General features: G+C 36.0%; 1 protein-coding gene across 1 annotated transcript in view; it reads left to right on the forward strand.

The window, feature by feature from the left end:
* Positions 1 to 11245, forward strand: part of slc12a3 (solute carrier family 12 (sodium/chloride transporter), member 3) — a 22405-nt gene extending 11160 nt beyond the window's left edge. Inside the window, exons 12-25 of the mRNA XM_015392854.1 lie at positions 1999 to 2100; positions 4148 to 4303; positions 4380 to 4479; positions 6424 to 6535; positions 6664 to 6801; positions 7096 to 7202; positions 7305 to 7387; positions 7491 to 7568; positions 7667 to 7765; positions 7851 to 7962; positions 9439 to 9525; positions 10398 to 10542; positions 10625 to 10692; positions 11104 to 11245. Of these exons, the coding sequence (XP_015248340.1) occupies positions 1999 to 2100; positions 4148 to 4303; positions 4380 to 4479; positions 6424 to 6535; positions 6664 to 6801; positions 7096 to 7202; positions 7305 to 7387; positions 7491 to 7568; positions 7667 to 7765; positions 7851 to 7962; positions 9439 to 9525; positions 10398 to 10542; positions 10625 to 10692; positions 11104 to 11245 (1529 nt within the window). The remainder of the gene's footprint in view (positions 1 to 1998; positions 2101 to 4147; positions 4304 to 4379; positions 4480 to 6423; positions 6536 to 6663; positions 6802 to 7095; positions 7203 to 7304; positions 7388 to 7490; positions 7569 to 7666; positions 7766 to 7850; positions 7963 to 9438; positions 9526 to 10397; positions 10543 to 10624; positions 10693 to 11103) is intronic.
* Positions 11246 to 13368: the final 2123 nt, after the last annotated feature.

A 13368-nucleotide genomic window follows, 5' to 3' on the forward strand; every position in this document is an offset into this window, starting at 1 on the left:
TTTGGCTTATAAACATCTTTTATGATGACAACTAACCCCTGAAACTTTGGAGTTGATTGACCTTTATTTCTTAAAGTTACAAATTATAGCAGGCCACCTGCTATAATCTGTTCCCCCTGTCTAAATCAGACAAAAAAGGAGCCATTTGTGAACTGTCCGTGTGCTTCCAGTGACTTATATGCTTTGAATTCCTCGCAAGTATAGGCACTGACGCCAAACACTAGGTAGTTTGTTATGTCCACTGATGAGGTTGGAGGCAGTGACGTGACGTCAGAGCTCCAGTCTTTGCTGCGGAGATCATAAGGATCCATGCCGTTAATATCTGACAGTTTCGACAAGTAACGGTCCCTGGCCTCGTTATTAAGTTTTTGCCGGTACGGTAATTTCGCATTCTGCTTACTTTTTTCCATATAGTCAGAGAAACAAACTCAATCCTTTAGTCCTTCGTTTAGCTATGCTGCGGTTGTTTACACTACGCCTTTTCCACCAAAAAGGGCGTCTTAGCAACAAATGTCACGTGACTGGCGGAGACCGATTATGTGTTTTGGGGTTTGAAGCTGCTTGGACGTTATGTGTAGAAAAGTTATAGCTCTCTCAAACTCCCACATCATAACTACCCATATGGGTCTGCATTTGTGTTCTCCCTTCTCACATGATGGTTTGCTTGGGTCCTGTTCCTTGTCTGCTTGAAAGGAATGCCCATTTGGAATAACCTAATTTTATATTTGCAACAGTCACTCTCTCAGTTTGCATACAATGCGTCTTTGATAAAGAACAGCGTTATGCTGGCAAAGTGTTTATTTTCTATCTAAGCCTCTTTTTTCTCAGTTTATTGGGAGATATAGCCTTTCTCTTTCTTTTTATCCTAAAAACATCCTGGCCATGCGTACAATTGGTTAACAAGCTAAAGTAATGGAGGGGAGCGAAAAGAAAAGTCCAAGATCGAGTGTAAAATGGTGCAAGAAGATCTTTTATTCCAAGACTGATAAAACTCAAGTTATGCTGAGAAAACAGTAGTGTTGCACCGATACTGATACCAGTATCGGACGGGGCCCCGATCCAGCACTAAAATCGTGGTATCGGTATCGGCGAGTACCAACAAATAGAGCACAGATACCATTTTGAGAGTCAAAAGAGTTTATTCAACTATTGTCACCCATTCCAGGTAGGCAATAAAACGTTCTACTGGATTCTCTTTATATTAGTCTTTTTCGTGCTTCACAAAGGAAGGCAGCAGCTTGACATGAAGCCATGATGGCAATTATTTTACATCCAAGTAGGATGCAGTTCTTCATATACACACACACATCAATTTCAAACAGATGGTATCGGTTGATAATGCACAACCAAGTATCAGTATCGGGGCCAAAAAATTGGCATCAGAGCAACACTAGAAAACAGTCTGATGTTTGGAGTTCACTAAAACGGAAGTATTCTGATCTGCTGTGAAATTGATAGACACGTGAGTAAATGTCCTTGCTAATAGTGCTACTGTTGTTAGAAATGCTTTTAAGCCCTATCCTCTGAGCTGTTGCATTTATGTGAGGCATTAAAACCCAGTCAGCACAAAGGGGACTTATTTAGTGGTTGTGTCAGAGGCCAGCTGTCTTTCTGGTAGTTCAGCAGTACAGCCAGTAGATGGCACCATATCTGGTCATGTCAGCTCACTGCTGGGGTTCTATTTAGGCTAGAAAAGGACAATCAAAACACTATCAGGGCAGACAACCTTTCTCTATCATAATCAGCTGGATTTGGGGCTTTTAATTTTAGCCATATAAAACGACTCTGTACCATTAAAATATTCGGTGTGTTTATCACTATTCGTGATAAATCTTTCATAATAATTTTGACGGAAGTTATTATCCTAAATTATGTCTGAATTGATTTATTCCTGTTGTACCATTTTATTGTCTGAAAGAAAACAGAAGCTCATAAAGTGTTACAATAAAGAGATACCTGTGACACAGAGATTTTTTTTTTCCTCTTATCTTTTACCAGCCGAGTTGAACGCCATCGCTCCAATCATCTCAAACTTCTACCTCTGCTCCTACTCTCTGATCAATTTTAGCTGCTTCCATGCTTCCATCACCAATTCACCAGGTAGGTCAAAGACTATTTGCACTTACACAGCTTTTATTTGTTGAGTCTTTTCTGAAACACCTATTTTTTCCATATAAAGCAATTTTTTCTTTTAGGCAAAGAAAACCTGAGAAAACATAAAATGCCAGCCTTACTCAGGCGTTAACTAGATAAGAAGAAGTCATTGAAACAGAACCTTCCTGGCTATGTGAAATCGGTTCAAATATCTGATAAGCAGTACAAAATCCAAGAACAATGCTAAACAATATTCTGTATTTTAAAAGGTCTGGGAAAAAATGCAAAGCCATTTCTTGGTTTTTCTGTCTTCATTGAACCATATCCAGAGGATTCACCTAAATGATACAGATCTGTCTGCATTGAGATGGTTCCTTTAAAGGTTTATAATGATGTTTTAATAGCTTCTGATTCAGGGAAGTGTCCTATAACTGTCTTGCTTTCTCCCTCCACAGCCTTTGATACCACTGACCATAACATGTTACTGAATAGTTTGAGAGTTTCAAATGGTATCTGTGGTTCTGCACTTGACTGATCTTCTCTTTTCTGGGAGGACTTTTTCACTCCCATGAATGCCTCTCCAACCTGTGGGACTTTTACAAGGGTTGGGGTCCAAAAATATTAGCTTTTTATATACTTTCTTTTGCCGGCATCATTCAATCTTTTAATGTTATTTTTTATCACTTTTATTAAGATGATATTCAATTGTAAGTCTATTGTCGCACATTAGCTTGACAGGCTGTTGATGCTGTTCTGCTGTCTGACTTTCCAGCAAAAAACAGTAGATTAAAAAGGAGAAAATAATTCAGGAAATCAGATTAATTGTGCTTACATTATTGTATTGCTCAATTTACTGGTTTGAATTAGGGCTGAAACAATTAATCAGATTAATCATGATTAATCAATTATTGAAATAATCGTCAACTAAATTAGTAATCAATTAACCATCAATGAAGTGTAGAGACTGTAAAACATGCCTTTAGCTGACAGAGCGACCCACTTATAGCAGTAATCATACCACGATTGTAAAAAATGTATCAATATTATGCATTTAAGATATAAAATAAATAAATAAAAATGTCAATACTGTATGCTCTGTCCAGAACTCTTCAAGTGAAAAAGTTTGAGTTTCACTTGTTTACCTTTGTTTAATTTTGTAAAAAGTCTTCTTTCAAGAATCTTTGGCTATCCGATTATAAATCAATTAATCAAAAAAAAAATAAATTGGCAGATTAATTGATTTGCAAAATAATAGTTTCAGGCCTAGTTTGGATACATTTTTGCTTTCCAATCCTTAATAAAATGCTGCAGCCCAACTTTGGACACATTCCAGCAATTGAAATCTCTTTGTTTTTTATCACTGTTGTTCAATGCATGAGAATAAAGACAAAGAGGGGCTCAGCCTTTCAATCCACAGCAACAAGGATGTGAAACAGTCTACCTCTACAGCTACATTTAGTTGACTCTGTGGACCCTCTGAAATGCATTCAAAAATATTGTTTAAACAGATCTTTTGTTGAGTGTTTACTATTATACTTCTTTATCTTGTTTTTTATTTTTTCTAATATGTTTAATTCTTTTAAGTATTTGGTTTAAATTCTTGCTATATTGGTTTTCTGTGCAGCACTGTGCAATGTTCTGTTTTTAAAAGACAATTAATAAATACACTTTACTGACTTACTAATCATGCAAAGGACTGCTAAAACTCATCCAGTGATACAAATGGGATATTTATAGTTGTTGCAAATTCATGGTGGCAGTTTTACATTTTTTCCTTTAAAATTTGTTTACTGATAATCAGGAAACCACCTTTTTTTAGCTAGTTTCTCTCTAATGAAAACATTTTCTTGACAGTCTGAAATATTTCAGCGCAGCTAATAAAAAAAAATTACATTTAGTTGGAAATAATTTTTTTAATGCATTGCAATCCATTGGACATGCAAACATTAAACGATATACATACTATGCTGTTCCTTAATATTGTGGCCAAGCAAATGTACGATCTTCACTATTAAATGTTGCATTGTATTTTAACATCCATGTGCGTTTGCAGGTTGGCGTCCGTCCTTCAGGTTCTACAATAAGTGGCTGTCGCTGCTGTGTGCTGTGATCTGTGTCGTGATCATGTTCCTGCTGACCTGGTGGGCGGCTCTTATTGCAATCGGTGTTGTCATATTTTTCTTGGGATATACGCTGTACAAAAAGCCAGGTAAACACACAAACAGTTGAGAGGTGTAACATAGTGCCACCTTAGGGGCTTCATTCATATCCTTTGCTGGGTTTAGATGTGAACTGGGGCTCCTCGGTGCAAGCAAGCTCCTATAACCTGGCACTGAATCAATGTGTGGGCCTGAACCTTGTGGAAGATCATGTCAAGAACTACAGGTTAGTAAAACCCTTAGCTTCGCCTCTCTCTACCTTTTTAATATAGTAAAGCTGTTGCTTTATAATACTTTAGTTAATCTTAGTTATTTCATTTTCATTAACTTGTCAAGCAGATCTGTCTATATGTTGCATATAGTTAGAACCTTGTATTAAAAATTTTAAGTACAACGTAACACGAGTTTATTTGCCAGGTGAGGCAGTTTTGTAAAATTCTGATCAAAAAATGTATTTGCTAAATAACATCTACACTAGGACTAAAGATACATTTGAGGAACTCCTGGTAAACATGAGTAAAAAGGACTTAAAGTCATAGGGAAGTCATATTTAAATGTCAAATCATTCTGGGTTAAACATGTATATAAATGTACTGTTGATCAGACGATATTGTCCCAAAATGTAGAAAAAATTCTAGTTAAAAAAAAAATCCTGTCTTAAAATTCTATGGGTTTTTCTCGTTATCTTCTGCAGGCCAGTTAGTTCTACGTCAGCCTGAACACCTAAATTCAGCAAATCATATATCAACGCTCATTTTTCAATCACATTTTTTCGGTCATAGCATCTTGATTCATATGTTGCAGCTAATATACGCAACGGTTGAAATAAGAATAAGAATAATTGACTTTACCATTGAGTTGCGTCCCAGTGTTCACGGGGATGGACGTCTGTGTCTTCGGCAGGCGTAGAGCTAACAGAACTGGCAGCGTTGTGAGGCAAGGGCTCAAACATGTACGGCTTTAAGCCTTCTACACTATATACGAGGGAAATTAGGCACTTATATGTACCTTTGAAGAGTAGTTTTAGATGCAGAAGGCTGAGGGGCAAAAGCAACTATCTGGAGGAACCTCTGAGTGAAAGAACCTGTGGAATAAATGTTATTTGCTTCATATTCTCAATAAAGTTTATTAAATAAATACAACGTGTCAGGAAGCAGAAAATGTTTTGTAAAAGGGTCATTCAGAAGGAGGCGATTTTAAACATATTGCTGATTGCCAAAGCAATGGTATCAGCCCCAAAACCTACATTTGCATTAAACCTGAGGGGCGGGATAAAGAGAGGAAAGGATACAAAAACACCCAATAGTCTGGATGATCTGCAAAGATTTTTTTATTCTGGTCAAAGATCTCTCGCTCTATTCTCCAGCCTTGTGATAATTGCGAAGGAAGACTACCTGCAGTTTTTTAAAGCGGATCTTAACAGCAACTTGGCAGTGATTTTTCTGATTAATTTGCAATACAATTATGCAAAAGTGAGATCTATAAAGGTTAGACTTTTTAAAATATTCCACTGAGATTTTTGCTTCTGTCAAAAAAAAAAAAAATAATTTAAGACTTTTTACAAAATGTGGCAAAAGTTTGTCCACTTCTGTAGATCCAATGCAGCCAAGCACACATGCAAACCTCCTTTAATGCTCTTTTACTGTGCATTCAAAAGTCTACAACGCACTGCCTTAAAATATCTATTGAAAATCTAGATGCAAGTCAGTACTAAGTGAAATGTTTTGTAGAATCCGTATTTAGGAATAAACTGTGAGTTTAAAAAATATCTTAACATTAACTCTGGTTATGAGTTTTGGTTTGAATGATGTGATAAAACAGATGCAGACACAAGGAAAATGCTCGGAGGAATGAGTCCCTAAAGCTGTTCAGGGTTATTTAAATTGGAGGCTGCAGTGAAATAGCCAGTTGCTATGGAGAAGGAGGAAGTTTTCTTGATATTTTACTAAATTCAGATAACATGAACTTGGCAAGAGTTCATAATGTACTTTTATGGACTAAAAGTATCTACTTTATGGTTGTTTATCTGACTTTTCTGTGTGCTTCGTTTTCTTATGTTCCATTCACTTTGAATTGTATTTATATTATTTCACATTAGCATTTACCTTTAGAGTATCTGTTCCCTGTTCTGAATCTGAACTAAACGTTTGCTTTTCTTTTCTACTTTCAGACCCCAGTGTTTGGTGCTGACGGGTCCTCCCAGCAGTCGACCGGCTCTCTTGGATCTCGTCAACTGTTTCACAAAGAACCTCAGTTTAATGATGTGTGGAAATGTGGTCACTGTGAGTACAGATTAAAATACACTCATAAAACTTCTAGTTCATGCAGTAAAAGCACAGTACATAAAAATGTCCTTAGTGTTTAGCTGTGGAATTTAACATCTTACGACATGTCTTTCCTTATTTTTTAGACGGGCTCGTCCCCATCTGTTTTAGAGAAGGCAAGCAGCAACAGACACGTCTCCTGGTTGAACCAAAGGAAGATTAGGTCATTTTATAGAGGAGTGGTGGCTTCTGACTTTCGCTGTGGAGTTAACATGCTGCTTCAGGTGAGAGAGAGCTCCCTAAGATCCAAAACTTGTTTTAACAAAGGAAAATGTAGTATCCCCCATTTAAAAAAATGATGCTTTTGACACATTTTTGTCCTCACTATTCAATTTTCTGCAACTTTTTTTATACTGTCTGTAATCTGAAGGATGTGTGCATTACCTTTAAATAGTTATGTTTTTAAATGATCATAAGTGTGCACTATAATCCACCTGAAATGTTTTGAGTCAGTATAGCTTGGTAGTGTTTAATAACATGGAAACCTACTTTTTGCTATGTCGCTAACTGCCCACCAGGGGGCAGGATTGGGTCGAATCAAGCCAAACGTTTTGCTGATGGGATTCAAGAAAGACTGGCGCAGTGACTCAACTCTGGCTGCAAACAACTACATAGAAATCCTGCAGTAAGTGCAGAGAAAATAATAAGTTAAATATCTAAATTTTCACATTTTATTTCAAAAGACAAATGGTGCTTCCTCTATTCCTTTTATTTTTTTGCTCTTTAGTGATGCGTTTGACCTGCAATATGGAGTGTGTGTGCTGAGGATGAAAGAGGGGTTAGATGTCTCCAATCCACCTCAGTCCCACGGTGAGGCCATTGCTGACATAAATTACACATTTTAGATATTTTATGAATAAACTCTTCATTGCTCCGGCTGCTGAAACAGATCTCACACGTGTTCTTGTCACAGTTAACCAAGGTTTTGATGGGGGACCAGAAAATAGTGACATCACCTCTCCTGCTTCCCTGGTTCGAACAAGCACAACTTGTATGTGCAGCATCCATAATCACTTCACAAACAGAATGCTGCATCTCTTTCATCAATCTCTATATTTATTCTGAATTTGCCTCTATAATTGTTTGCAGCTTCAATCACGGTTGAACTGGAGCCACAACCCACCACCGTGTTCCAGAAAAAACAAGGGAAGAGGACCATTGATGTTTACTGGCTGTCTGATGATGGAGGTGGGATTATCATGTCTGCAGTCACAACCTTTCATGTCTCCTGATTTTCCAACACATTTCCTCCTGGTCATCTGTCTATCCTTAGGTCTGACTCTGTTGCTGCCATACCTGCTGACTCGCAGGAAGCGCTGGGCCAGGTGTAAGGTCCGAGTTTTTGTCGGGGGAGAAATAGACAAAAAGGACGAGCAGAAGGAAGAGTAAGACCAAGGAATCTAAATGTTATTTTACATAATAGAGCTTTGTGTTCTTTTCTATGGAGAAAAACAGGTAGAAATTATGTTATTTCATTGCAGCAAATTTGCATTTCTTTCTATTTTAATGCATCTGCATGGCTTCCTAACTTTTTTTTTTCCTAACTTAATTTGAAACACTCAAAATGTATGTTTTTTTTGTTTGTTTTTTTACATTTTATATTTTCAAATCAGATGTAAACAGCTGGTTTTACAAGTGTGGCGCCCTAAAGATGCTTTGGCACAGCATTGACATTTTTTTGTCTGACATAAGAAGACCTCAATTGTTTTGGCAAAGAATTGTTTGCATGTGCAATAAGCGGGTGTATTAGCAATGATCTACAAAGACTGTTAGTGCAAATGATGAGATTGGCTCTGCACTATTAAAAATTAGTTGATTAGGTGTTCTACTGGCAGTTTGAGAGTGGCCATAAAACAAAGGTTGGGTTCTAAGTCATGTAGTTGGAGGTAATAATATTCATCCAAAAAAAAGTAACAGCAGTAGTACTAAATATTTAAAGCAAACTTTACATAAGCTTCTCAAAGTGCAAAAAAAAAAAAAAAAAAACATGGGGAAAAAAAGAACAAGTTAGAGCTAAAATATCATTATAAATGGAAAAGTTGTCTTCGATGCTTCCTTCCCACTACCCCTATTTGGAGGGGTCAGATTTTTAGCCAGATCACATTCTAAACAGCTGGATTTATCTCCACCAGCTCCTCTTAACAGCTGCTTGAGCCGATGTAGAGCAAACCAAGGTAGGCCCATAATAGTCTGATAAAATATAAAGATAAGTATGCTGTTCAAGAACATTGAGGGAGAAGAAAAGTCCCTCTTGCCACAATTTAGATTTGCATACATTCAGCAATTTAAAACATCAACATAATAATGCTTTGTATGAATTTTGGCAAATGTTGGGGGTTTTGTTTTTGTTTTTTACAAATGTGTTCACTAGATGTTTATAACCTTAATTCATTTGCAAGTCTTCAAATCAGTTACTGCACTGGAAAAAAACGATCTAGAAATAAGTAGAAATTTCTTATGTACGGTAAGTGTATTTACCCTTATTTTGGGTAGGTAAATGAGATGATTTGCCAATGGAATGAGGATTTTTTTACTCTTAAAATAAGATATTTAGATAAAATTCACTTGAAATAAGACAAGGCAATTGCATTTTCTTATTTTAAATGTAAACTATCTGTGTGTTTGATAAAGCAACGTCTTTATCAAACACACCATGGGCAGCTTTTTTTTTTTTTTTTTTTTTTTTTTAGCTCATTTGGATTCACTAAATTACTGAAAAAGTTACTTTGTATATTTATAATATGACATATTATTACTATCAACATGTTTGTTTTCATTATTTGATTTGATTAATCTTGTTTATATAGTTTTTCATAATTAATATATTAGTAAAACATCTAAAATGTTTTGTGTTTTTCTAGGGTTTTATCTCTCATCAAGAAGTTTCGTCTTGGTTTCCAGGATGTTGAAGTTCTTCCTGACATCTACGAAAATCCACAACCAGTGAAGTAAGACTGCTTGCTTGTTGTAACGGTATAAAATATACATTAAATATGTATTCTATGAAGCTGTACAACTTGCAGTACTCCACAAGTGATATAGCAATCCTGGTAACTGTGTAAGAATTCATCAGTGATAACCTTAGGTAAGCAATTGGCGCTCTCTGTCAGTCTTGGATGGGTCTTTGGATCCTTACTAAATATATTAAAGTTCATCAAACAGCAGTGGTTATTCACAAGCAGAGGATTAATCTTACCAGGATGAGGTCTTCAAGTAAATTTTCCCGGGATAGGATTCATGCAAGACAAATTTTTAAAAAGTTAAATGAACATATTATAGACTTTATACCAGCTGTTAAGAATGGGACTTGATTTGCAGCGGCGGGACCTGGATACCTTGCAGTAACTAGTCCCGGATGAACTCCTATGTAAACTATATTTTACAGTCAAATGTGGGAATATTTCTCTGACATCATTAGCATGGCGCTAAGCAACAGGTGAAGGATTTTAAAATCAGCAACAGATCTTGCACAGAATGGCTGAGGAAGAAAACAAGCAGAGTTCAGTCAAAATCCTGATCTTAACCTGACTCTATGATTGGATCTGTGAAGAAATACTGTATGTCTGTAAATCCTAAAGAACTGAAACGACATTTTAAAACAAACAACAACAACAAAACATATGTGAAAGAAAGATTAAGTCATCCAGGAATCAACAATCAAGGTCTTACTACTGTATAAGCAAACATTATAGGAAGTATTTATCTTTTCTTTCTTTTTTTTTTTTTTTTTTTACATCCACCAGGAGTTAAAAAAAGACAAAACAAAAGAAAAAAAGCCTGATTAAGACAGATCTAATCTGTGACTCTTGCCTTTTTCCAGTGTCCAGCATTTCGAGAGCATGATCGGTCGTTTTAGGCTTGACCCGAACCCAAAACAGGACTCGGACTCGGACTCTGACCCTCCCAGACAGCAGGAAGCACCTTGGATGATCACTCCCCAAGACTTGGAGAGGAACATGGCGAAGGTCCGAAATTCTTACCGCTAACATTTCATTTTTCTCCATTAAAGCTGTTCTGTATTTTACTAACACTTTGTGTAAACTTCAGTCCCTCCGTCAGATCCGTCTGAATGAGGTGCTGCAGGATTACTCCAGAGATGCAGCTCTGATTGTGATGTGAGTGCAATACTTCCTCTTTTTAGTGCTCTTTCTGGCAAAGCACACTGGAAAAACAATCTAGAAATGAGTAAAAAAAATTACTTAAATTCTTAAAGTGTATTTAACCTTAATTTGAGGAGTTAAATGAGATAGTTTGCCAATGGAATGACTATTTTTCCTCTTCAGATAAGATAATTAGATAATATGCACTTGAAATAAGGCAACGCAATCGTGTTTTCTTATTTTAAGGGTAAATTGTCTTGTTCCATTGGCTAAATGTCTCTTTTACCTCCTTAATCCAAGAACAAATGCACATATTTTAGGAAAAATGACTTGTCTAGATTTTGATTTTTTTTCCAGTGCAGAAGATAGAACTGTTCAAACCTGAGGAAAATCCCAATATGTGTCCTTCGCTGTCTCTCCTTACAGAACGATGCCGGTGGGTAGGAGAGGAGTGTGTCCTAATTCTCTGTACCTGGCATGGCTTGACATCCTGTCCCGGGATCTAAGACCTCCGGTTCTGATGGTCAGAGGAAACCAGGAGAGCGTTCTCACTTTCTACTGCCAATAAGACTTTTCCAAGATGTTGTTTCAATGATATTATGAAACATTGCAGTGCCTTAAATTCCTTTAAAACACTTGATCTTGTAAAGTAATAATTAAATCACAATAACATGGAGGTTTAAGTATCACACAAATTTTATCTATCACCTTATTTTAGACCTTTTTATTTCTTTCACTTCATTTATTCTTAAAATGACAAATGAATTAATCTATTTAAATATTTGAGATTAAAAGGGTTTGAGAGATTGTAATCTCTGCTCTGCTTTTTAAAATATATTTCTTCTGATTCATTCTGAACCGGTTTGGTAGAAAATGTTAATAGTTTGATCATAGATAGATTACCATATAACATATTAATAGGACATTTTAAATCAAAGTCTATTTCTATCTTGATGCCTAAGAAACTTTTTAACACTGAGTCAAAAATACATGTACTAAATAATTGTTCTTACCAACGCAAAGTAATGCATAATTGTGAAGTTAAAAGAAAATGATGTGTGTTCTAATTTTCTAATTTAAAATATGAACACTGTCCCTTTCATTTCTATCCCACCTGAAATCCCAAATCAAAATCCAATGCAGAAGATTGTCCTGAACATTCATTGTACCGTTTACCTCTGTGTAATTTAACATTATTATAATCAAAGCTACTTTCTGAAGACCTCAGTGTTTTGTTTTGTGTTTCAGAAATGAAGACAAAGGAACATAGTAGATATATCTGGGATAAAGCTTTAGTAAAGCAGTGTTTTGGTTATGAAATTAAATCTTCCTCTTGCCAAATGCTGGTAATTGATTAAAATGTCTGTCTTTACATTTCTAAAGCCGTTGGGAGCCATAGCTCAGACGAAGTCCAATTCTGAAATGTTCTACAAAGATTACATCAAATATAATATAAAACACACAGAACTTTTCAGAAAATCATTTAGCATGTCCTTCTACTTCAGCTATATGTGCAACTTTGTGCTGGTCTAGATTTTACTAAACCAATCACTGAGATCTGTGGTTGTTATGGCACTAAATAATAAAAAAATGAAGGAGTTTGAATCATTTTAAGTATGCAGATGAAGGTTCTCAGTCATCTAATCCAATCATAGACAGGTTTCAGGTATTACAGGAGGCAATCCCCCCTTTAACGACCGACCCTTAGAATCATAGTCAGGTTCAGATATTACAGGCTAACGATGGAACTAACGACCCATTCGTCGGTTACCATTTGAATGTTTCCAAGCAATATAAGGCCTTCTCCATATAGACTCAAACTCACTGCGGATCCAGACATTTGAATTGAGAAAGCTTCCTTGAGAGGTGGAGAAACGTCTTCAAATCTTGAAAACCAAGTCCAGTGGATATTTTTTGAATTTTTACGTAATCATTTTAAGTACTTTTTATCTCAATATCTTGCCATTTAACTGTGTAAAGTAAATACATGTTAATTTAGGTTATGGCACTTTTTGAAAATGATTCTGTATCTAATTCAGGATTAAGTTTATCTGAAGTTTTTTTTTACAAGCTTAACAGTAATCAAATCAAATAAGTATGTAAATAAGATGCATTCAAACATGTCGATGTTGGTCCTAATAAATTCATCATCATAAAACCTTAAGTTTTCATTTTATTATCAGTGCATTTATGTCAACTGGTTTTTAGAAGTGCTTCTTTTTGCTCCATGCTGGTCATTTTACTGTATCAAATCACAACTATATATGAGAATAAGAGAGCATCATGGGTGGTTCTAGATGGGGGCCAACAGGGGCCATTGCCCTTGCAGAACTTGTCCTGGCCTCTGTTGTGGCTCCTGTACTGAACACATAATACTAAAGCAACTTTTTATAGTTATGTATGACCATCGATTACAAAATTGTAACTCATAGTGACTGGGACCAATTTTATTTTAAAATTAACAGTTTTATTTTAATGGTGATTTTTTTTTTTAAATTAAGCAGTTGGACGTTTAGCTTCAGCCATACTGAGATAGGATCACAGTTTACTTTTCTTTTAGAACTGGAGGAGAAGGTGGCTCCTCAGTCCTGTGGTCCATACTGTAGGTATAGTGGAGGATTTTCTTTTTCCTGGTGGATCATCAAAATCAGTGGTCCTCCTAACTGTCAATCATTCTGGTGATATGTTTAC

The sequence above is a fragment of the Cyprinodon variegatus genome, unplaced genomic scaffold (assembly GCF_000732505.1).
Source record: "Cyprinodon variegatus isolate N-32 unplaced genomic scaffold, C_variegatus-1.0 Scaffold610, whole genome shotgun sequence".
Classification (NCBI taxonomy): Eukaryota; Metazoa; Chordata; class Actinopteri; order Cyprinodontiformes; family Cyprinodontidae; genus Cyprinodon; species Cyprinodon variegatus.